Here is a 22974-nt window from a genome sequence, read left to right as displayed (position 1 = left end):
TTATCTTTTCGGAGTACAGCAGCACCTGGAGTGTTCTGGCCTCCCTCAGACGGGTGGCTGTGTGCCAGAACGGGGGCTGAGCTCTGTGCTGCTGGTCACAAAGCACCCAGGTCACTGATTCTGTTTAGATGTCAACAATCCCCAAGCTCTTGGGAGGCTCTGGAGAGTCCCCAAGGCTCTGCAGAAAGGCATGTGAAGTGTAACAGCAGGCAGGGAGGCAGGACACAGGGAGCCAGGGGAGAGGAGAGTGAAAGAGAAAAAAGAGTTCTCCTGAATGTGACCAGTTTTAAAAGCATTTTTTTTTCTTTTTTCAGCCAAGACCCAACTGCAACAGGGACAAACCTGACCCATATGGCAGGAAAAAGTGGCACCTGATCTTTTCTGCAAGTATTCTCTTTCCTGACAAGCTGGGCTGGCCATACTCTGCGAGATTTGCAAAAATAGATATATAATAGATATACATTTCCATAGGAAAACAACATTGGATGTCTTTCCCTATATGAATGATGAAAAGTCAAACTGCATGTTTCTAAAAACAAAAAACAACCATGAGACTAACAACAGACTTGGGAGGGCGTGGATGAAGGATTACAGGTGGATTCCAAAGGTGAAGGAAATGTGAAATGCTAGTCCCGGGCTTGTGCCCCTGCCACTGCTGGGTGCTTTGTCTAAGGTGCTCTGGGGTCCCTCTTGGTCCGCAAGAGAAGCGTTCCTGCCATTCTGCGTCTTCCTGCAGCTGCCCTCAGCCCGCCTGCTGCACCACGCCTCCGGTAGTCCTGGTGGGCAGGTTCTCCTGCTGCTGGCCCGCTGCAGAGGGGCCTGGCGGTTCCCTCAGCATTCATCTTCTTGGTATATTTGTTCATCCAGCTCCTGGGACTCAAGGTGCTCTAGACGGTCTGTCCGGCCACTCATGATTTCATCTGGGGTCTTCATAAACCTTGGGAAGATGAAATGGAGTGAAAAGATTGTGTATTACAGAGCTGGAAAGCTACTAAGCCCACACATTTATGCTGCCTTAAAACTGGTATAAGGGAGGCCTTCCTCTGACTGCCTCAAAAATGGCAAAATGACTACAAAAAGTCTTGGGTGACTCCAAGGGAGGGCGCTCCTTTGGAGCTAGGTGGGGACAGTAGTGCAGGAGTGGACGAGGAAACCAGAGTACAGCTCACATCTCTCTTTCTTCGCATCTCTCTCTTTCTTATTTTTGGAGAGTTTGACTTTATAAACACCTGTGAGAGCTGAGGATCCACTGCCATTCTAGACCGGCAGCCAGTGACTCGATAGTCATTCAAAAACTTGAATTTAATGTAAAGAATATACTGAGGTGTTAAATGGAAAACATGATTGGGCAAGTTAGTGGAGCTTTTAGAAAATCAGGAAGGCCAAAGGAAAGAGGATCTTTGTGAGCTTAAACTCTGCTCCATCTAAGATGCTGGCGACACATCCTGGTCAGCGTGGCTTCTGGCCTTTGCAGCTTGTCACACAGCAAGCCTTGCTCAGAGGGTTCATTGGGACAGTGAACCTGTTTTGACCATGATTTGCACAGTTCAGGAAGGCAGCCTGATTGCACATGGCCTGTCCACCTCCTGTCTACATACCTTCCCTTTTCATGTGCTTCACTTTGCACCAGTGAACTAACTTGAAATACACATTTTCTCTCCTAGTCAGAAGTCTATGATAGTGGGGGCAAACCTATGGCATGTGTGCTGCGCTGGGCTGTTTGGATTACTGAAAGTTCTGAAAGGTTCGCCAGCATGGGCTTATAATCGTTGGCTTGCCTACTGGGGTGTTCTGTTAGGCATGCTGTAAACATTTATTGAAACCCTCTCTATGGTATAAAACAGATAAGGTATAATTCTCTATCTTCTAGGAGCTTATGATCTACTTGTGGGGAGGGCTTCATGTATAGGACTATTAAAAGTACCACTAATGGTGTGGGGAAGGGCTAAGGAAATTCAGGAGATGACAGAAGGTGGCATCTGTGTGTAAGGGCTCAGAGGGTCTCAAACAGGGTAACAGAACTAAAGTTGTCTATAAAGGCTTAGTGTATCTATCAAAGGTACAGGTACACCTGGAAAAGGCAATTGTATTAGTGTTGCAGGGTTGCCAGAAATGTATTCTAGGGAAGGCAGAGGGATGGACTGAGGATAGAGATTTTGAATGAATCCTAATGTAGGTTATTTTTTATTTTTTATGTATTTAGTACAGGGTCCACAGGGTCTTACTACGTAGATCGGACTCTTGGTGATCCTCCTGTTTATAGCCTCCCAAGCACTGGGATTATAGGCGTGCACCACCACACCTAGTCTCAATCTCCGTCTCAGCGCTCTGGAGGGGGTGGGGCCTGATGTAGGTTATTGACATGCTAAGGAAGCACTAACAATGATTTTGCCTTTCCTCTACCTTCCAAATCTCTTGAACGTGCTTTTACAGACCTCACCCTGGAACCCTCTGGAAACAAATCCTGGGAAATGTAGTTGCCAGGCTTCTAGCACCTGCAACCCAGAAGGAAATGGGAATGGTGATGGCCAGCCAAGGGCCAGGCCAGCACAGCACCTGACTGGGGTGTAAGAGGGACCAAAAGTAATCCTAGTTTCAAGATTGCCTAAAAAAGTGATGATGCCGTGGATGACTAACAAGAATTCTTCATAGAGTTTTTAATAGGTGAAGAGGTGTCTGTCTTGGAAAGTTTCATGCTCAAATTATTAATGTGATATTTAAGTGGCAACTTCCTACAGAAACTCTTAGAAATTTAAATTTGGAATTGCAGGGAGAATTTTAGAGTTGGATTTTAGAATACAATCACAGGGGTGACAAATGACGTTGTGTAAAGGATCCACTCATTGGGGGGGGGGGAGTGAAGTACAACAAAGAACCAAGAAATAATTTTAGAGTGAAGGATGAAGAGAAAGTATCTACAGAGTCAGAGGTGAGAGGGTACTTTTTGTATTCCATCCTGTTTTGATTTCTTGAAAAGCCTTTTCTGTTTCTTTTGAAGACTGCGATTCTCTTTACTATTCCACAGCTATCTCTCCATCCCAGTGCTAAGGTCCAGGTTTTCTGCTTTTGCTAACAAACACCACCATCCCAGTGAGCTGCTCAGCTCATGCGTGTCATTTTCTGCACGGTGCCTCTTATTAACTATATACACAATTCCAGGGCCCCATCTCCAGACCCATTTATCACTCTTTTCTGTCCCACTTATCACTCTTTTCTGTCCCACAACCTGCAGTCGTGCTTGCTCCTGTCACCTTTTCCCAACCTGTACTTGGTCTTAGCACAGCAATTACTAATCCTGTTAGGGTCCATTTCTGCCTTTCCTAAATGCTCTTTAGACGTCTTCTTGTCTAGTTCTTAGAATCACAATCTATGTAACAGGTTAAATAGTTTGAGTTCATTCACTGTGAAAAAATCTGGAAAGAAGAATATCTGATATAGTAGCTGACACTTTTCTGACTATGATGAATGACAAGAAACACATCTGCGTAACACATCACACGCGCATGTGTACACGCACACAGACACTTCCCCACCCACCTCTGAAACAAAATCTTCATGAATCATCTGTCCCTCTTATTATGTAATATATTCTGATATTTTCAACTCTATTCTCTATTTAAAAAAAAAAAAAAAGTTGTGTCCAACCCCATTATATTTGTTTCCTGAGTCCACGCGGGTCATTATGTACAGTTTGACAAAAGCTGCTTGAGAAAGTAGCCCAAAGGGCTGGTGACCTGGAAGTCCAGGTTTAGTTCCTTGCTTTGCCACTGCAAACGGCTATTCTGACTGAGCCCTTAGAATTTGGACTTCAATGCCAGATTCTATCTGCTCATTACATTGTTTTATAAGTGAGTTAGACTGTGTTTAATTAGTTTTTAATTTTACTACAGGACAGATGTAATTTACTACAGAATAATTTTTTTCTTAAGCCTTAACAAACCAGCATTTGTAATATTTGCCATAATGTTATCAGACAGGCAGGTAGAGATCATGGTAGTATCCCTCCTCCCCCTTATTTAAAGAAAATATCCTCCCAAATGAAAGAAAGGAGAAAAAGTAAGTGCTACCTGAACAAAAGCCTTTGTCCGGGCTCCTTCCTGATAATGTTTAGTTTGTAGTAGTGGCGCAGGGCTCTGGACATTTTCTCATAGGTCATGTTTGTTCTGTTCTGTTTGTTTGAAGGAGGAAGAGAGAGAGAGGAAAAAAAAAAGCACAAAGACACAATGAAATGAACCTTAGACAAGGCACTGGGACAGCTATTAAAAATCAAAGCTCTTCAGATGCCCACGTGGCCTTCCTGGTGTGGAGCATCTCGTGCTCATCTGCAGCCCTTCGTCCTCCCCTTTTGCTCTCATGTACGTCAGGGCTGGGGATTCTGCCCGAATTCGTGGACCTCCTTTGTAAGAAGCCTTGGGACTCCAGCTAATAAACATCATCCCCCAGCAATGGCCCTTGTTTCCCAAGACTGACTGCCATGCCTGGGCCATTTCCTGCGGGCTCCCCTCCATCTGTAGATCACCCTTCACCTCCTGAGCCATACAGAAGTTCATTTTTGGTTCCAGTGACGTCTCTCAGACTTGTTTCTGCTCTGTCATTTTAGTTTTTAATCGTTCAGATGCCTCTTGAGGCAGCAGGAATACAGTGGTGCCGAGCCTGGGCTTGGGCTTGATGTGAGGGTTGCGGAGAGTTCTCAGTGACTCACACTGACGTGCCTGTCAGAGCGGCCTTGCCATATTTGGTCATGGCCGGCATCAAGTCCTCCGCACCCAGGCCAGGGCACGGGCAGCTGCCTCAGGAGGCTGGAGGCCCTAACAGAGCTGGGCTGGGCCCTGTGCTCTCTCCCAGGGAGGCCCCAGTTGTGCTGCTCCTCTGTCATCTGACCTGGATCATGCCCTCCACTTCTATATGTACACCTTTCAACAGACTTCCTTACCATGGAGGACTTCATGTTTTAAACTCTAGTTCCTCCTCCTAGTCTGGAAACCTGGAGGGGGGCAGGGGCAACCAAAATTCTCATACTGTGTGCTTGTGAAGGGGATGTTTTCTAGTCAGGACACAAGTATTTTCCTTGTAGAAATGAGTTTTGGTAAACATGGGAGTTTCCAAACTGAGCAGGACAGAAGTGACAACTTCCCAAAGGTCCCCTGTGAGTCATCGAGCTCACAGTACGTCCCTGTAACCCAGTTCCTAACGGCAGTGGGGTGGCAGCCCCAGGTGGAGGGGAGTGGCACTTCCAATGCAGCTTGTCAGACTGGGATGTGCCAGGGTCATGGCCCCTGGCAGAAGTGGCTCGTGGAAAGTGGCATATTTTAACTATTTGCCCAGTGAGGAGTCAACTGCATAACTATGGGCAGACTTGTGAAGCAGAGCGCTGAGCCTTTGCTGCAGGGACAGAGACTCCAACTGGGCACTGGTTTACAGAGCAAGAATCCGGTGCCCTTTTACCTTATGGTTTCCCCACAGCCGAGCCAGTCCATTGGGATCCACTATCCGGAAAATTTTGGATTCCTTGTCCTCCCATCGGATGAAGTTTTCGTACCGGCTGTCAGAAAGCAACTGATAGACGTAGTCCCAAAGAAGTCTACAGTCTACAGGGGAAAAGAGAGGAAACACAATGGTGAAAATATTTCTAGTTGAGACCCTGAGCCCAAGGCTTGAGACGCATCCACTAACTGCTCTTGCTTCCTGAAGGAAACGAAGGTGTGTGGAGAGCTCGTGCAGTCACGTGGGAGTGTGACCTTTGACCTGAGTGGGCTTAGCCAATGTCCAGGATGGCTGCTTCCCTCTACAGATGAGAACACAGTGACTCAGAAAACGCTTGTCCATAGTCATGACCAACATTAGAACAGAGTCCATCTGAAAGACAGGGGGCAAAGTTCTACCTGTGCCTGTCTTGGCTTTGGCAGTGACCTGCAGCACACTGGGAAGATAAAGGATGAAAAAGATGTCTCAAAGTCCCAAACAGAGTGGTGAACTAACAATACTGGGGAGACACCAAATGGATGGAGATAAGAGGATGGGGAAGGCTGAAGATGGAGAACGAGCAAAACACCATCACTGAAGAAAAGCTACATGGCTTGGTGATGCTGACTGTGGGAACTGTGGCCAGGGTGGCTTTCCAAAAAATACTGATATTCTCATTATATCATACTTTGGAAGGTTTTAAAATTGTTTTAGTATAATGGAATCCCAGTAGAAGGGAACCAGGTCCAAAAAATCACTTACTCCATTTGCAGAAATGATGTTTGATTACATACTCAGGCAGTAAATATTTATTCAGTGATTAGGTATGGTCCTGGTATTGTACTAAACCCAGGTTTTGGCTGTGGATTGGTATATTAAAGGAGAACCACACAGCCGGGTGTGGTGGTACACATCTGTAAACCCAGAACTCGGGAGTGAGGCCACCCTGGCACACAATGAGTTCAAGACCAACCGGGATGACTCAGTGAGATCCTGTCACAATTAACCAATGACTGACTAACACTGGATGTACACCTTCCTCTTGTTCTACTGCTGTGTGGATTTTATGGAGTCTGCCTTCCAAAAGATCCTTGCTAGGTGGGCAAGTGGAGAGAGACATACATAAGAGGCAAGTGAAAAATACATTGTGGGCCAGGGACCTGGCTCAGTGGACTAAAGCGCCTGCTTAGGCAAGCTTAGCAACTGGAGTGCCTGTTTGGGGGGTAGGTGCTGGCCAAAATGGTTGTCAATGCAAGATCCCTGACCAAATGCCAAGTCTGGGATTGACAGTTTATGTGTATTATTGCAGTCCTCAGAGAGGTAATGAGAACCTGCCCAAAGTCCCTGGACTGGGACTCTAGGCTTCTGTACTACAATGCACTGTCTCTTTCAGTGTGTAAGGTCTGGGCTTGGCACCCCTGGGTAGGGCATGTCCAGCTGAGACTTGGTATGTTTTATAGCCAGCATGTTCCCATCCCAGGGAAAGTACACCGTTCTTTGGAGTCTATTCACAAGGAGAATTCTGTCAGACAACTTTGGGCAAGTTTCTTAATCTCCCCGAGAGTCTATTTCTTCATTTATGAAGTGAGAATTACAACACTTTAACTTTATAGGATTATTGTATTGGTGCTAATGCGAATGGAAAGAAAGTCATAAAAATATTAACGGCATTTATTGGGTTCTGCTTGCAGACACTATCTACATAGTCTGTACGCATGGTTACACTTATTATGCCCCCAGGAGGCAGAGGCTGTTGCTATTTTTATTTAATACACCAGGGAGCCGGGGTAGGATTGGGTAACGCAGTCACTTCAGGGCGTAGCTGTGACACACGATGGATTCTGGGCTCTATGTGATTCCTCAGTCTGTGTCACACCATAGTCCCTACTGGGATTTCTACTCTCAGATAAACTGGTCAATGGGAATATATTTGTAAAATCTTAGTACTTTTTAGAGCAAAGTTGAACTTTTTTTTTTTTTTTTTTTTTTTTTGTGGAACTGGGGATTGAACTCAGGCCCTTGTGCTTGCCAGGGAAGTGCTTATTCCACTGAACCATCTTCCCGGCCCAAATTGAACTTTTCTTAGTGTACCTTTTCCAGCATTTTCTCTGGCAGAAGGAATGGCAGAGAACTAATCCTACAAGGAACTATAAGCTTACAATGACTCTAAATCTTTAACATTTTTTGGTGTTTTTTTTTTGGGGGGTGGGTGGGTGGGTGTATCTGTGTCTAAAATTTAGTATGGTGGGGGATTTATTGCGTTTTGGAAAAAATACAAGTGATATCCTTGAAACAGCGACATTCTAGCCCTGGAGTCTGAATTTCTTTAGAAACTGGCCCAGTACTTCCTTCCTTTCCAGAAGCCTTGTTCCTTATTGCCAGAGGGCAGGCTGTAGTGGAGGGAAAGAGGAGAATACCAACCTAAGCACCAGAAAGCATGAAGAAATGTGAATGTTATGCCTCCTACCCCAACAGCCCCAGCCTTTGGCTCTTGGAGGCTCTACCTGCAAGAGTGGGACAAATGCCCTTTTATAGGAGTCCCAAGAGATCCCTCACCCAGCCATCACGTGAAGAGACAGCAGGAAGGTGCAGTCTGTGAACTAGAAAGTGGGTCCTCAGCAGAGAGACAATCTACAGAACTCTGAGAAATGAATTTCTGCTGTTTATAATTTACCCAGTCTATGGTACTTTGTTACAGCAGTTGGAGTGGACGAAGATAAGAACTAAGCTATGAATTGTAACTAACCATTTATGTTAATTTTTAGAAATATTTTACTGTAGAAAAAAAAAAAAAAAAAAAACTAAGCTATGGTTTGAACTGCCCAGTTTTGGTTCATCAAGTAGTAAATACACTCCAGTTTTTCATCTCTCTCAGCTGGAAAGATCTGACAAAACCAAATGTAGTCATGCAGTAAATCAGGAAGAATAAAAGTGGGTTACATACAACCCTTCCTTTGTCGCTCTGTAAGGTTACTATCGAATCCACTGCAAAGAGGAGAAGGACACCTTTGGATTCCTTTGAAATGGGAGTGAGGTTCTCTCACGTGCCCATAATAAACTTTATTTAATATAAACCATCTTGAGGCCGACTATGAGCTGAAAGCAGCTATCCCTAAATGCAAAGGTTTCACACTCCTTTTTTTTTTTTAAAATCTGTTTTTACTGTCATAGTACATTCTATTGCTCAAAAAGCAGTTGAAATGCCAACCACACCATTTTTCTAAGTAAAGGCTCCCTCGGCACAAGGAACCATGTTGCCTCCCTAGAGGTACAGACCTGGGACCTCAAAGGGTATCTTTGGATTGAAAATGAAGGGCAGAGCTCAACAGAAATTACACTTTATCTATAAACTTAAAGAACACTGGTATCTTGTGAACTTTTTTCTTTCAAAAATGTGAAAATAACCCCAAACTAGCTTCCAACTTATCATTTTAAATGACATTTAATTCAGTAAACTCAATGTTACCTGAGTAATAAAAAAAGATGCTGGCAGTCAAGACACATTCAATTACTCAGTCATTAATGGAGAAAGCAACAGGGTGTGACACAAAGAGGTAGAGTGTGACATAAAGTTGTTTAAAGCTCAGAGTATGTGACTCCTATCACTGTTGATTGCTTTTAGTGAGAAAAGTTGACAAAAATAACTGCTTGACTGTATTACCATCCCCCCCTTTAACAACTGAAATTCAATCCATGAATAGTTTTCAAGACTTCTATAAAATAAATGGTACATCCTCCTTCATTCCCTAGATCTTCTGGCGGCTGTAACGAGTCTATCTAGAATCTTTCAGCTTTGTCAAAACCCATGTTTGCACAATACGATGTGTTCTGATCACCAATGAAAATACTTACTACTACGCAATAAAACATCCCTAATTCTATAATCAAAAGCCCATCCCACCACCAATGAACATAAATGTATAAAAATTTTTGTATCCCAAGGCATTTGTTAATTTTAAACATGTTTCTCCTAAAGGGCCTTCTCCTACAGCAAGGCATATGAGTATTTTAAAGAAATTGCCCATCACTTGGATCATCTCTTCTAGGAGGGGAATTTTACAAAAGGATTTAGTTAGAATAAAATGCCACTTTCCCACTTAACAAGAGAGTTCCCTCTGCTTCCTGCTGGGTGAGGTGCCCTGGGCATCCGCTGCTAAAAGGCACTGTAAAAACTCCTTCCTGTGGTTAAGGAGAAATATTTTTACTCCCACATCTGTCTCCTACCCTAGACTCATTGTATAAACTCATTGAGGAGACTGTAGAAAGATGGGCGATTCACACATAATCAACATGATTTCTAAAGAAAAAAATAACGCTAGGCAAAACTGATCCTTAAATGTTTTGAGTAGGCAAGTCAAGTTTCTGAACAAAGGGAATGTATAATCACGGTGGCTAATTTAACCTTCAGGGAAGAAGTAATTTTATGTTGTTTTAAAGCCCAAAAGAAATGTTAAATGTAGGTCTATAAACCATCATACTGTAGATATAATTATTCAGCAGGGAGGGGCTGAGGACCCCTATTTAATTAAAAAAATCCAGAAATTGATAAACTTATTTCAATTTCAGCAACAACAAAATAGGTAACACACAATATAAAAAGTTATGACTGTGTTTTCCAGCAGTGGCTCTAATCGGGGGTCTGAGCTGGCTCTTAAGGGAGCAGGCAGCAACTTACAGTGATGTTTCTGTCATAACTGGCTACAGACTGTCAGGCATCTAGTGGAAGAGGCCAGGCCTGGAGCTAAATGGCTTATGAGGCATAGATCTAGCCCTACAACTCAGAATTAAGTGTTCGGCTCACATGGCAAGAGTGCCGAGGTGGAGAAGCTGCTTCCAGGAGCATGGGTTTACAAGATGCAGGGGGCAAATGTCACTTAGTCATTTTTTTCCCCTCCCTTTTCCATTTTGGCTCAGCCATTGCCTCAAAGCAGAAAGTAGATAAACATCAAACAGCAAATTCTGTATTAATACACAGAGGTGTGTTTCTAAAGGGTTCAGAGAAACCACCTGTACACAGTGGCATGCCACGGGGAGGTGTGGGGCGTGAGACAGGAGAGAAAGGCCTCATGGCTTCCTGGGGGAGGGGGACCACGCTGCGGACAAGCTCAGCTGTCCCAGCTCTGGGGACACAAGGTGTGTAGCAGCAGGCCAGGGGCACTGGTCTCAAGACTTCTGTCCCAGCTTACAGTCTATACATGGCGAGGACCAGGTACCAGTCTCAGCTCTGCTCAGGGTGGGCGTAGCCTGGGAGTTCACATCCAGGGACTGCAGAGAGCTGGGGACACAGTGTAACAGCCATTTGTACCAGTAGGCCAACTGGAATTTCCAGTCTCCTCCTATTCCGTTCTGCCCAGCCATGGTGCTGTTGCTTGTTCTGTCCTTTAAAAACATTGTCCTGAAACTTCCTTTTCTTTAAGGTTCTTTGATTTCTTAGCTGTGCACACTGAAAATAAAGCATAGTGACTCATCCAGATTGAGAGGTCAGAGCCAAGCTGAACATTCTAGCTGGATTGAAGACCTGTCCCCTCCCAGGGCTATCAGACCCTAGTGACAATCTTATCTCCTCGGGTAACCACAGCAGGCAGAGCCTCCCTCTGGAGGGAGGAGCACAGAAGAAGCCTGTAAGCAAGAAAGTCCAGCTGGCTTTGCAGGAGCACACTGTACATCCAGCGCTGGGATGCCTGACACAGACATGACCCACCGCACGCGCCCTGGGCGACAGTGCCCCATGCCTGACCCACGGGCTGCTGCGCTGCCCCTCTGAGCTGTGGCTTGGCTTCTCCATGATGAGGTGGAGGAGAAAGGCTGACCCTTAGTAATGAACATGCTTGTGGTATTATTCATGACATTTCATTAACAGAAAATGCCCAGGATGGGCAAAATTACAGATGAAGAAAGCAAGTCCTAGGGATACTGAGCCCATCGGCACTGGAGACAAGCATTGGATTCCAGTGCTCTCTCCTCCCAGGAACCCTGTGGGGCTCTCAACTGGACCCTAGGTTAAGAGGCTGGGCACAGGGGTCTCAAGAGGGTGATCTCCCTGTGTGGCGCAGGAGGAAAGGGATCTTTCAGCTAGGACACAAAATTTGCAATCTGGCTAGGAAGATAGCTCAGTGGTCTAAGCGCCTGCCTGGCAAGAGCAAGGACTTGGTTCAATCCCTGGTACCACATGATGTGCTGGCCACCGAAACCAGGCATGCTGGCGCATGTCTGTAATCCCAGCGCTGGGGAGGGTGAGACAGGAGGATCTCTATGAGGCCAAGCTGCGTAGCGAGACCTTGTACCAAATAAATAAATAAATAATAAATAAATAATTTAAAAAAATCTGGAATCCTTCTGGCTAATGGACACATCCTAAAACCCTCTCTTCTTTCCTCCAAACACAGACCTTTCACAGCAGGGCGCACGTGTGCGTGCTTTTGCCTCCACGTCTTACTACCAGGATCCAATGATGAGACCTGCCCTTCTCGCTACCATACTAATCTCAATAGACCTCTTTTACGATGTTCTTCTATCTCTGAGGCCGCTCTTGAGGCTTATTTATGAAAGAAAAGTATCCAAGTGCCCCGAAGAGATGGGCGCAAGAGGTCCCACGGCTCGGGGGGCGGGGCTTCCTCCGGCCCTTGAGGCCCCCGAGGACGAGCTCCCCCTGCTTTCCCTGTTCCATCCTTTTGCTTCACCTGAGGTAAGATGAGAGGCTTCCTGGATTGAGTTTCTATGTGCACACAGCTCATCCAGTGAATAAAGCCAAACCAGGAAAGTACACTCTGAGTCAGGTGACAAAACAAGCTTAGCAGGAGCCTTGGGTCTCCCTGATTAGAATTTTTGTTTCTGTGAAAGATGTAACCTTGTAGATAATAAACATGTATATTTTTAAAGCCTAAAAGCTTCCCTTAAGGATCTGAAATATTTCCATGAAATATATTCTAAGAGGGTTAGAGTGAGGGCACTGTAAGCTGAGAGGGAATCCAGTGACATTCTCACCAACCATGAAGAAATTCAAGCTGCCAAGATCAGGAGACTTCAGCAAAAATTGTCAGGTGGACACAAGAAAGGAAATATTGTGTGTTTGGGTGGGTCACCAGCTTTGAACATCTGAATCTGTACAGACCCCTGAAGTATCTGCTTTCCTGCAGCAAATGAAGGGCTAAGAAAGGATTCTAACAATTTTCAGCTCCTCAGTGATGCTTTCTTCCTTAGTGGATTTTCAGATTAGGGCCAAGGAGCAGGGCAAGCAGGTAGCTAAGCGTTTAAGGGAACTGAAGAACTATAAGAGAAACCAAAATAACTTAAAATTTGCCTTTTAAATTTAGCTAGCTATAGTTAAAAAGAAGTTGGAGCTTGGTTTGTTTGGTGGCATAAAGCGAGTGGATAGTGCTTGGTGAGCACACACACAATGTGGCATTTGGGGAGACACGTGTGATACCTCTCTGTTACCTAGAACAGTGCAGGACGAGCACAGAGCAGACCCATGGGAAGCTTTGAATAGATGGCTGTGTAATTCGAATGTGCAAAGAAACAATTTACTTGGTCGTCTTTTATTCTTGTGGCTGATGTGATTGCGGTTCTCCTGGACCATTCTGCAAAGGCAGCCTGCTGTCCAGAACCCATCTACTCTCTTAAATCATTTGTTACTGCTCCTTTCACGCCCTAGACTTGCCTCACTGTCGACAGTGCAGGTGGTTCCCTGAGAGCAAGGACAGTGTTTGCTACACTCACACCCTACTACATCATCACGCCTGGGATGACTGGGACACTGACTCCCCGGGCCACCATGCTGCAGAGCAGGGGGCGGTACACTTTCTCTTTAACAGGCCAACTAGTAAATATTTTAGGCTTTGTGGTCAATCTCTGGAACTACTCAACTCTGCTTGTGTTGCAATACAAGAGCTGACACAGACAACACTAAATAAGTAGGCGTGGTTGTCAATAGAGCCTGGCTTAGCAAAACAGGTGCGGGCTGAATCTGGCCACGGTTGCCAATCTCCACTCCAGGGCCCTAGGGTGGATGCAAACGGTGTTCAGGAAGTGTTTCTTCCCTGGGCAGAAGCTCTAGGAGGCTGTGCTATTGATGTGGCGCAGTCTCAGGTGGTTCCTTCATCTGTAAAAGATGCTTCTAGTTTTAAAATCATCTGGTCCTCAAGGGGGGGGACTTCACTGCAAGTAGTTTCCCCTGTCCATGTAGGATTACATACTAAGACATCCAGTAGATGCCTAAGCTTCTGAGCCATGCTTTCTCCTCTGTATTCATATTTACAATAATGTTTATAAATTAGACACAGTAAGAGATTAACAACAATAGTAAAATAGAATGATCATGATACACTGTAATAAAGGCTTACAACTTACAAATTTCTGGAATGTTTTCATTCAGTATTTTGGACCTGGGTTTAACATGGGTGACTGAAACCATGGGGGACCACGTGCATCCTGAAACCATGACACCCACCATCACAAAGGTTGAACCTTATCAACCTTCAGGTGCTCCAGGCAACTCTATCTTCTGAAACACTGGGGAGACAGAGGCCAGGGAAAGTTGTAGGCAGGGGAATGTCTTAGAAGACCGACAGATGCTTCGTGTTACCCCTTAATCACCAGCAGTCCTTTCCTGCAGATACTAAGTAGAAAATACACAGAGAAAAAAAGCTACCTGCTCACTGTTACAAATATTATTGGCTACAGAATTGAAGGGGACTCATTTCACTCTGCCCTGTTAACCTTTCCTATAAATGCCAGCCATTCCAACCTGTTAAACTCTCATCACAGTCCTTCTTATTCTTTAAAAGTTAAAATAAGCTACATCATTAAATAGATCCAATTTGTGACCTGCATTTAAACTATCAACCACCTACTGAATTTCCTTTGTAATTTTAGTTTTCTACATGGTAACCACCCAAGTAGACTATCAGAGCTTTGCATGTGACCTTTTAATTGTATAATGTGCTGCAGATTTATATATTAAAAGGTAAAATGAAATCATGAAAAAGGATGGATTTTTAAATGACCCACATAGCTCTGGATTCTTAGGTTTATATTTTTACTTGAAGTGGAGAAAATACATTGGCTTTTATTTTGTGCTTGTGCCTGCACGTTTTCTTCCTCTGGAATGACTTCTTTCACTCCCACTGTCACCTGTCCACATTCTAAGTGTGCCTCTAAGCCCAGCTAAGAGCCAGCCCTCAATGCAGCCTTCCCTGAGCCCCACCAGGGCTTCTTAGGAGCTTTCCAGAGACACACACACGTGCTTCAATTTTATAGCTAGCTGAGCTCCGCTCTTTTATGATAAAGACTGCATCTTACATCTTGGTGAGCTCCCGCTCCTGCAAGGCTGCAGTCCAGTGCTGTAAACACTGGGGTCCAAATGGCTGACACCTAAGTGTCTCTGAGCGCACTGCATCTGAATGGCAAGAATGGGCTTTGTTTCCTGATCTACACTGATGAAGAACACTTCCATCTACATCCTCCAGCTATGGTGCGCGGCGGCGTGATGCTGGGCAGCACCTTCCTACTGTGTTGTGTTCATTTCAAAAGCTTTAAGAAACTGAGTTTTCTCATCCACAGCTGCTTTACAGAGATTAATGGCTTCTTATGGCTGCTCAGCAATGAAAAGACCTGATGTTATACACAGAACTCCCCAATGAATCTGACCTCTAACAAATGCAATCCATTTCTCAAGGACCCAAGTAGTTCAGAAAGACAAGACAGTGAGACAGAGAGGCAGGGTATCTCCTAGAAGAACAAAGGAGCCTAGAACTGATGAGGTCTTTTCAGAAAGTTACAGAATCAGGACTGGTGTGAGACTGCAGACTTGTGGAACTAGAAGAAATTGAAAAGATTGCCCTGAGAGAAACAATAGCTTTCAGTTCAATTAATTAATCTGGCTTTGGTTAAATTAGTTAATGCATATAGTTGGACATTTGAAGCTTTTGAATAAAACAAGATAGTGTTAACAATTCATTTTAGAGCACTCTGTCCTACTGAAGGAGTTAACTCATTCCCCAAAAGATCTGGACCCAAGGGTTATGTTCCATGAACACTCTGACTTCCCAATGCCATACAGAAAAGCAGAGACTCCTGCTTCTGTGCGTTCCATAGACACAAGGTCTAGCATTTGGTCAGCACAAGCTTCCACAGGGCTCCTCAACAGATGCGGCAAGGTCCATCAACAGACAAGACGGATGTTCAGGAATAAGACTCTTAAACAATGGTGGTATAATTTCAAGAGACTGTGTCTTGAAACTTACAAACTTACTATATGAGGGGGAAATAGCCACCTGTCTTGCTCTGCAGGCTTGTCTTAGATTCCCAAAGACTGTGTATGTGGTCACGATGGTGTGGGGGATGTGGACATCAGGGACCTTGACAAGAAAGCCACACCTATGGGGGCAGCACTAGGGACAGCAGCTGAGAGCGGCGAGTCCCCCAGCCCTTGTCTGACATTGGGGCTCAGGTTCCTCGGTGCTCTCCCCTGTACAGATAACCCTTGCGCACGAAAGGAACACAGTAGTGTTTGCTCTACTGCAAACAGCTGTCCTGAGAACTATTAACAACTATAAAGGATCCGCAAAATGTCAAGTCCTGTTGTGCAGACAATGCAGACAAGCAGGGTCTTGCCCGGAAGCTGTAAGATCATTTGTATCATTGACAGCACTGCTCTGGCTCTATCCTCTCTCTCCAATTACCTGAGGAAATGAACATGTTCGGCCTAAACTCTTTGTCCCCTATCTCTCTACTGCTGCAGTTTTTAATTATTTCAGAACTCCCAATGAATGGTGGCACATACTACCATACCAGCTATCGGGAGTCTGAGTCAGGAAGATCCCAAGTTTAAAGCTAGAGGGGGCAACTTAGTGATGCCTTGTCTCAAAAGAAAAAAGCAAAACCAAAAGCCCTAGTGTATAGGTAAGAGGAAAGGAACCAGGCGAACCCCCATCTAACCAGCCATCTCCTGGCCATTAATCACAGTGGGCTCATGGCTAACTTCATCTGACGGTGTAACCCACCCCAGTCTCTACCCCCCAAACCCGAGGCATCATTTTTTGAAGTGAATACAAACTCTATTCCATTTTCCTAGGTTTTTAAAAACATGTAAGTTTAAACATATTTATTTACCCTTCCCTCCCTCCTTCCTTTTCTCTTTGATCTCTTTTTTAATGTAGGGCTTCACACAGGCCAAGGCCACATGCCACCCAAGCTGCATCCCCGGATTCCATTTATGTCCTTGGTTCAACATGCCGGCTATAACTTATTCACAACAACAAAACTGAGGCGACTGTGGAGGTGCATTTAGGGCCAGAGAAAAGAATGATTTACACAAAGGACAAGGCAGATAGAGGCGGAGGAGGCCTCCAGAAGCACCTGCTGTTAGGGGCACTGCTGTATCTCAGTGGGCTTCCGAGGAAGCGGCACTTCTCTCTGTGTCTATGCATGTCTGCTCTGCCTCCGGCCTCCTCTCCGCTATGGAGAGCAGAAACCCTGTGGAACTGAGCTAGAGCTGTGAGACTCCGGCTTCTCCGGTCAGAACTCATCTTCCTTTGCCTCGCTTTGCGGCATACAGCGGATACTTACACAGGACATGAATGTGACATGGGACTGACTGCTTTCTGCCGTGTACCTCAGCGTTTTGCACATTGGTGTCTCACTGAATCCTCAATTCTGGATGAAAAAGGCGGCGTGTGTTAGGTCTGCCTACTGCACACTTTACACATCCACCTGTGCACAGTAGGTGCTCAACAAATGCCTCGAGAAAGAAAAGAGACTCGAAGGAAAGAGTCCACCTTGCCAGACCAGGCATGAGGCCTTTGGAGAATGATTTTGTGTCAATTATGGGTAGACTAACCAAAACAGAATGAGTAGGTTTTTCTTCACTGGTTTCCACTGGTTTCTTGTCCTACGTAAGCAGATTTGAACTTGTCATCATAAAAAGAATTTGGGAGTGGTTTCCTCTGTCCAAAAGACCAGGAACACCTGCCTCCAACCCATAATCCTATTTTCCTTTCCTGCCCCCTCTCAAGGTGAACGCTTCCCACAGGATGAATTACGGGCATGAATCTGAGACAAAGATTCTTTATGCTGTGTCTAGTTATTTGTTAGCTGCTGGACACTTTAGGACAGGGCTAGTAGCATGCTCATAAACCTTTGATGTTAAATGCTTTCGATTAGCCCTTATTCTGATGTGACTCTCCTTGTAAGCTGGACCTACAACATTTGTTTCTTAACATTTCTGAGGCTCATTAACTACTCCCTCCCCGTGGCTCATTACCTGGCCCATTAGGAACTTTGCCTCATCCGGGCCGAAGCTCCACTTGGCCTCTCAGAGCCAAGGCGGGCACCGAAATGGCAGCGCTGTGAGGTCTGCGGCAAGGCACTGAGGAGAGGAGGCTGTGTCAGGCCCCCCGACGCTCAGGCAGCGAGCTCACTCACCTGCTATTCTCCCAATTGGCATGGCGTGCTCTTCAGGCGGTGACACTGAGACCATGATGTGGTTCATGTAAGCCAGGTCTTCCCGGTGGGAGAGGTTGATGGGCTTCCCTTCCCTGTGCAGCCCATCCTCGGAGAGCCTGGACTGTTTGAAATCCACGGAGTGCCGGGGGTTCAGGATCAAAGGGTGCATGATGGGGCTGGGCATCAGCTGGATCACTCGGGTGCTCTCCTGCCGGGGGCTGGAGGGCTTCGGGTGGGGCTCGGAGGATGGCGGGCAGTGATTATTCTCCATGGGAGACACTGACAAAGGGTAGGACTCCTGGTGGTTGTTCTCTTGGTGGAGCCTCGGGCCTTGGGCCCTCTCAGCAGGGGAGAGGCGGCGGATCATATTGTCCAGGGGGGACCGGAGGGGCTGCTGCTCCGGGTCGGGAGAAGGCCGGTGATTTGTTGTGATGGGTGACCTAGGGCGGTGCAAGAGTTCAATGGTGGGAGGGTTGTGGTGCACAGTCTCCATGGATGGCCTGGGGGTCCTCTGGACACAGTTATCTGCGGGGCAGAGAAAAAGAAAATTACAGACCCAGCGAACTGGCAGGCGAGCGACCTCACGGTGGCTTTACTGGCAGCTGTCCCTGTTCACAAAGCTCCCTTCTCCCCGGGATGCAGCGTCTTCTTTTGTTTGCTGACACAAAAGGCAAGTGCCCACACGTGCAACCGCTGCCCTACTGCTCCTCAAGCTCGGAATGCCAACAAACCCTGGATCCGCCACCCGGAAGCTGATGAACACAAGCCCAGCCTCCATCCTTCATCTTCTCACCTGGCTCTTCCATGTGGGCTTTAGAGAGGCGAGGGCTCCTCAGGGACTTTTCTGTAGATGCTCTTACTGACTTAGAGAATTTTATGAAAAGTTGGATGCAAGAATCCATGTCCAGGAGTTGTTATTGCTAATAATGATCACAACTAACAGTGACGATATTTAAATACTAGACTTTGCTTAAAACTTACTCCTAAGCAGAACTGACCACTACTGCTCCTATTTTATAGACGATAAAACCAAGCCAATGTCCCCGAGGTCACACACCTAACTGAGAGATCAGAACCAGACTATAGGCAGGTTCTGGAATTTGTATGCACACTGCAATATCAATTTGTCAAATAGAAACTAGGGCAAAAAGTCGTATCAAAACTAAGTTTCAGCATAAACAGTGGAAGAACTGTGCAGAGTGACAGTCTTGTATATGAAAGACTTTTTTTTTTTTTTTCAGAACCAGGGATTGAACTCAGGCCCGTGCGCTTTTCAGGGAAGTGCTTCTCTGGCCCCTTGTTCTTGTTTTATGGTTTTTTTTTTTTTTTTTTTTTCAATGAAAGACTTTTAGGAGCACCCCATTGCTGAGTGAACAGACCCTATACATTTCAGACACAGGCAGAGAAAAGAGGGACAGAGAGATGTGTTAGTAGCACATGCACCCCACCTCAGTGAAATTTACAAGCTCCTGAGGCCAAAGGCCAAAGTGTGCACCGTGTGGCAATAAGTGTGGCTTGGGGGATTGGCACACAGATGGAACAGCACAGAGGTAAGCGCCTACATCCCCACTAAGGCTCAGAGGACAGGGCTCTGCCCAGCAAATGGCACTTTCTAGAGGGTTTTACATCCATCTTGATGAGGCCTTTGGTCATCTCTGATTTGCGAGCTGCCTCACCAGAAGGTTCTACGTCAAATAAGTCAGTGATGTCACCTTTGACCACTAAGCCAGTACCTATAGAAAGAACTCACAAAGGAGAAAAGGGAAAGTGACAAGGTTGGTAAACAGAGACAAAGGTGGTAGTCTCTTCAAATTGTATACTGAATTAATAAGAAAATAGAGATTTTTCTCTTTTAAGTTCCCCTAGATCTTACCTAGGACATATAGTAATAAAGGAAATATTGTTCATGATATTAAAAGATCAAGATGGTAAAGATGGTCTTATTTTGTGACTAATATGTAATTTGCTGCCATAAGTTCAAAGTGCTTAATCACAGTTATAGCTACCAACCAGAGACTTATTTATTTATTTGGTACAGGGTCACGCTACACAGTTTGAACTGGTAGTGATCCTCCCGTCTCAGCCTTCCCAGAGATGGGATTATAGGTGTGCACCAACACACCCAGTTTTGATGGCCAGCACAGCCTGCCCAGGGTTCCGGGGCTGGCACAGCATGTGCTACTGGGGGTCAAACCCAGGTCCCTGTGCTTGCCAGGCAGGCACTTAGACCACTGAGCTATCTCCCCAGCCCCCAACCAGAAACGTTTAAAGTAAATTACAATTATGTCTCTAAGCAATGGAGTGCTATGCAAGTATGTAACAGAATGAAGAGTATCTCAATATTTTGCCCAAATTAGCATCCAGGTTCTACAGTAGATATGAAAAGGGTGATGAAGTATTTATGATCTGCCATTACTTACCTATAAAGGAGAGCAGAGAGACCAATTGTAATAATGGCTGAGTGGCTTGTACTAGACTAACTTTCCTACAGCTAGAAAGTATAGAATGTGGATAAAATATATTTTAAAAAACTACTTGAAGATACTAGGGAATGGCAAAAAGAACACAAAAACTGAAGGGGATTTTATTGACAGGAGGGAGCTGTATAGAGAGATACATATTTATGCAGGTTTCTGCCAAGAGTGCTCTCTGGTCTACATGGCAGAGTGCAGTTACACGATGAACAGATCAGTGCTTGAGCTGTCACAGGATAGAGATGACAGAATGGCAGGAAACTGTGGAAACAAACTCATACAGGAGGGAGCATCAAAAGGGACTAGAATGCTGGTCAGTACTCGCTCAGATTCTTGTCTGCCTCTTGAGCACCACGTAGAGGGGAAACTCTAAGGAATTCACTCAAAAGCAATAGTAGTATAGCTGAAAGACACTAGCAGAAATCTCAGCTACTGGCTGCTGCAGTAGAGACAAACATTCATAACTTGAGTCTCATCAAGTTAGAAGGGTTTGTACATACTGTAGGATTTCTACTGTCCCATCATGGTCACACCTTGGGGCAAAACTGAAATAGGTTTGCCCTAATGAAATGTAAGACCAAGACTACACAAGTTAAAAGTGACTGCTAGGATTGGAGAGATAGCTTGGTGGTCTAAGTGCCTGCCTGGCAAGTGGGTTCCATCCCCAGTACCGCATGCCATGCTGGCCCTGGAACCCTGGGCACACTGTGCCAGCTACCGAAACCAGGCACTGTGGTGCACGCCTGTAACCCCAGCACTGGGGAGGCTGAGATAGGAGGATCACTAGGAATCCCAGCTGTGAAGTGAGACCCTGTACCAGATAAATAAATAAATAAATAAATAAATGATTAAAAAATAAATAAAAGTGACTGCTAATAAATTAACTGCTTGGTATTACAAAATTCAACACTCTAGAACAATGTAACACTTCAAATTCTCTATAATGTGTTATCTGTATGTTCAGTATTTCATAGAAGTTTTCTACACATGAGAAGAAGTAGAAAATGTAGTCTACATTCATTAGAAGAGCATTTAAGAGAAACGCCTTAGAATCATTTAGATGTTAGCCCTAGCAAAGAAGGGCAGTAATGTAGCTATTCTAAATAAATTCATGGATTTCAAAGAAATGATGGCCAAAATCAATGACGTCAAAAACTATCAAAATGGAAACTGTTAAACAAAAACGAAGATGCTGGAAGCGAAATATACAGTATTAGAAATGGGAAATTAGATTGGATCAATTTAACAGCATATTGGAGGTGAGAGAAAGGTTAGTAAATTTAAATTGATAAAAATTAAAAACAAGCAAACTATAACATCAAGTGGTCTAATACACATATAACTGGAGTCTAAGAAGGAGAGCCCAGAAAAAATGGAGGGTAGGTTTTTTTTTTTTTTTGTATTTTTAGGGAAGGGTCTACAGGGTGTTCAGGGTCTCACTACTAGATTGTACTTGTAGTGATCTGCCTGTTTACAGCCTCCCAAGTGCTGGGATTACAGGCATGCGCTACCACATCCAGTCTCTGCAGGGTGGTTTTTAATGGTCAAATTGTACTCAAATAGAGTAACAACAATATGATTACCACCACCATCAATATCATCATCATCATCAACAATAAGCTTATTTTCTTGTAAAGAAACTGCTTTTCTATACATGAGAAGAAATAGAAAAGCTTTACAATAAGCTTCAAGAAGTGTAGAGAACCCCAAGTAGAGTATAACACAAATGCCACACTCAGGCACGCTATAGTTAAACTTCTGGAAAGCAGAATTAAAGAGAAAACCTTAAAAGTAGCTGGGAGTGGTGGTGGTGGTCATGAAGGTGGTAAGCGGGAGGAATAGGTTAAGCTCCCTTAATCCAAAATACGAAACTTCTTGAATGTCTACATAATCCTATACAGAAAATTCTTCACCATGAAGTTTTGTCCCATCAACAAAATTATTTAAAACATTTTATAAAATTGCCTCTGTACCACATGAATAAGGTATATAAGAAACATACATGAGTTTTATGTTTAAATTTGGGCCCCATCAACACAACTATCTCATCATGTATTGTAAGTATTCTAAAATTTGAAAAGAATCCAAATGCCAAAGCACTTGTGGACCCAAGCATAAAGGATATTCAACCCATTCCATGTACAGGAAAAGCTTTCTTTTTTAAAAAAATGTAATTTAGTACAGGATCTACAGGGTGTCACTACACAGATTAGACTTGTAGGACTTGTAGTGATCCTCCTATTTTCAACATCCCAAGTGCTACAAAAAGCATGAGAGAGAGAGAGAGAGAGAGAGAGAGAGAGAGAGTTATTCTTTGAGACCACTATAAACTTGCTTTTTCCCCCCATAGTTATATCCCATAGTGGCAAAGGATCATCTATTTTAAAATTAATGTTATTATTTGAGCTACTCTTTTAATGATATAGATACTAGCAAAAAATACTATCTTATTTTAGAACAAATGTTTATTACAATATGCGTGATGCAGTCTTATAGAATGCTTGTTCAGTGCCAGGTGACACGTGAAGCTCGCTGCAATGATGTCGCATTCACTCCTCCTCACAGCCCTACAAGAATACAAACCCCACCAGCC

General features: G+C 44.6%; 1 protein-coding gene across 3 annotated transcripts in view; it reads right to left on the bottom strand.

The window, feature by feature from the left end:
• Positions 1-284: 284 nt before the first annotated feature.
• Positions 285-22974, bottom strand: part of Etv6 (ETS variant 6) — a 228327-nt gene continuing 205637 nt past the window's right edge. For 2 of the 3 annotated variants that reach the window (XM_023709544.1, XM_023709545.1), the window contains 4 exons: positions 17887-18432; positions 5446-5588; positions 4068-4168; positions 296-937 (listed from right to left, as the gene is read on the bottom strand). In XM_023709544.1, coding sequence (XP_023565312.1) covers positions 832-937; positions 4068-4168; positions 5446-5588; positions 17887-18432 — 896 coding nt within the window. In that variant the 3' untranslated portion in view covers positions 296-831. Of the gene's footprint in view, positions 938-4067; positions 4169-5445; positions 5589-17886; positions 18433-22974 lie in introns of all 3 variants that reach the window. The other variant, XM_004626065.2, reaches the window with a different exon arrangement.

Source organism: Octodon degus, unplaced genomic scaffold (genome assembly GCF_000260255.1).
Source record: "Octodon degus isolate 3935 unplaced genomic scaffold, OctDeg1.0 scaffold00012, whole genome shotgun sequence".
NCBI classification, from domain to species: domain Eukaryota; kingdom Metazoa; phylum Chordata; class Mammalia; order Rodentia; family Octodontidae; genus Octodon; species Octodon degus.
Note: the sequence above shows the minus strand (reverse complement) of the source record. Positions and strands in the feature narration are given on the sequence as shown.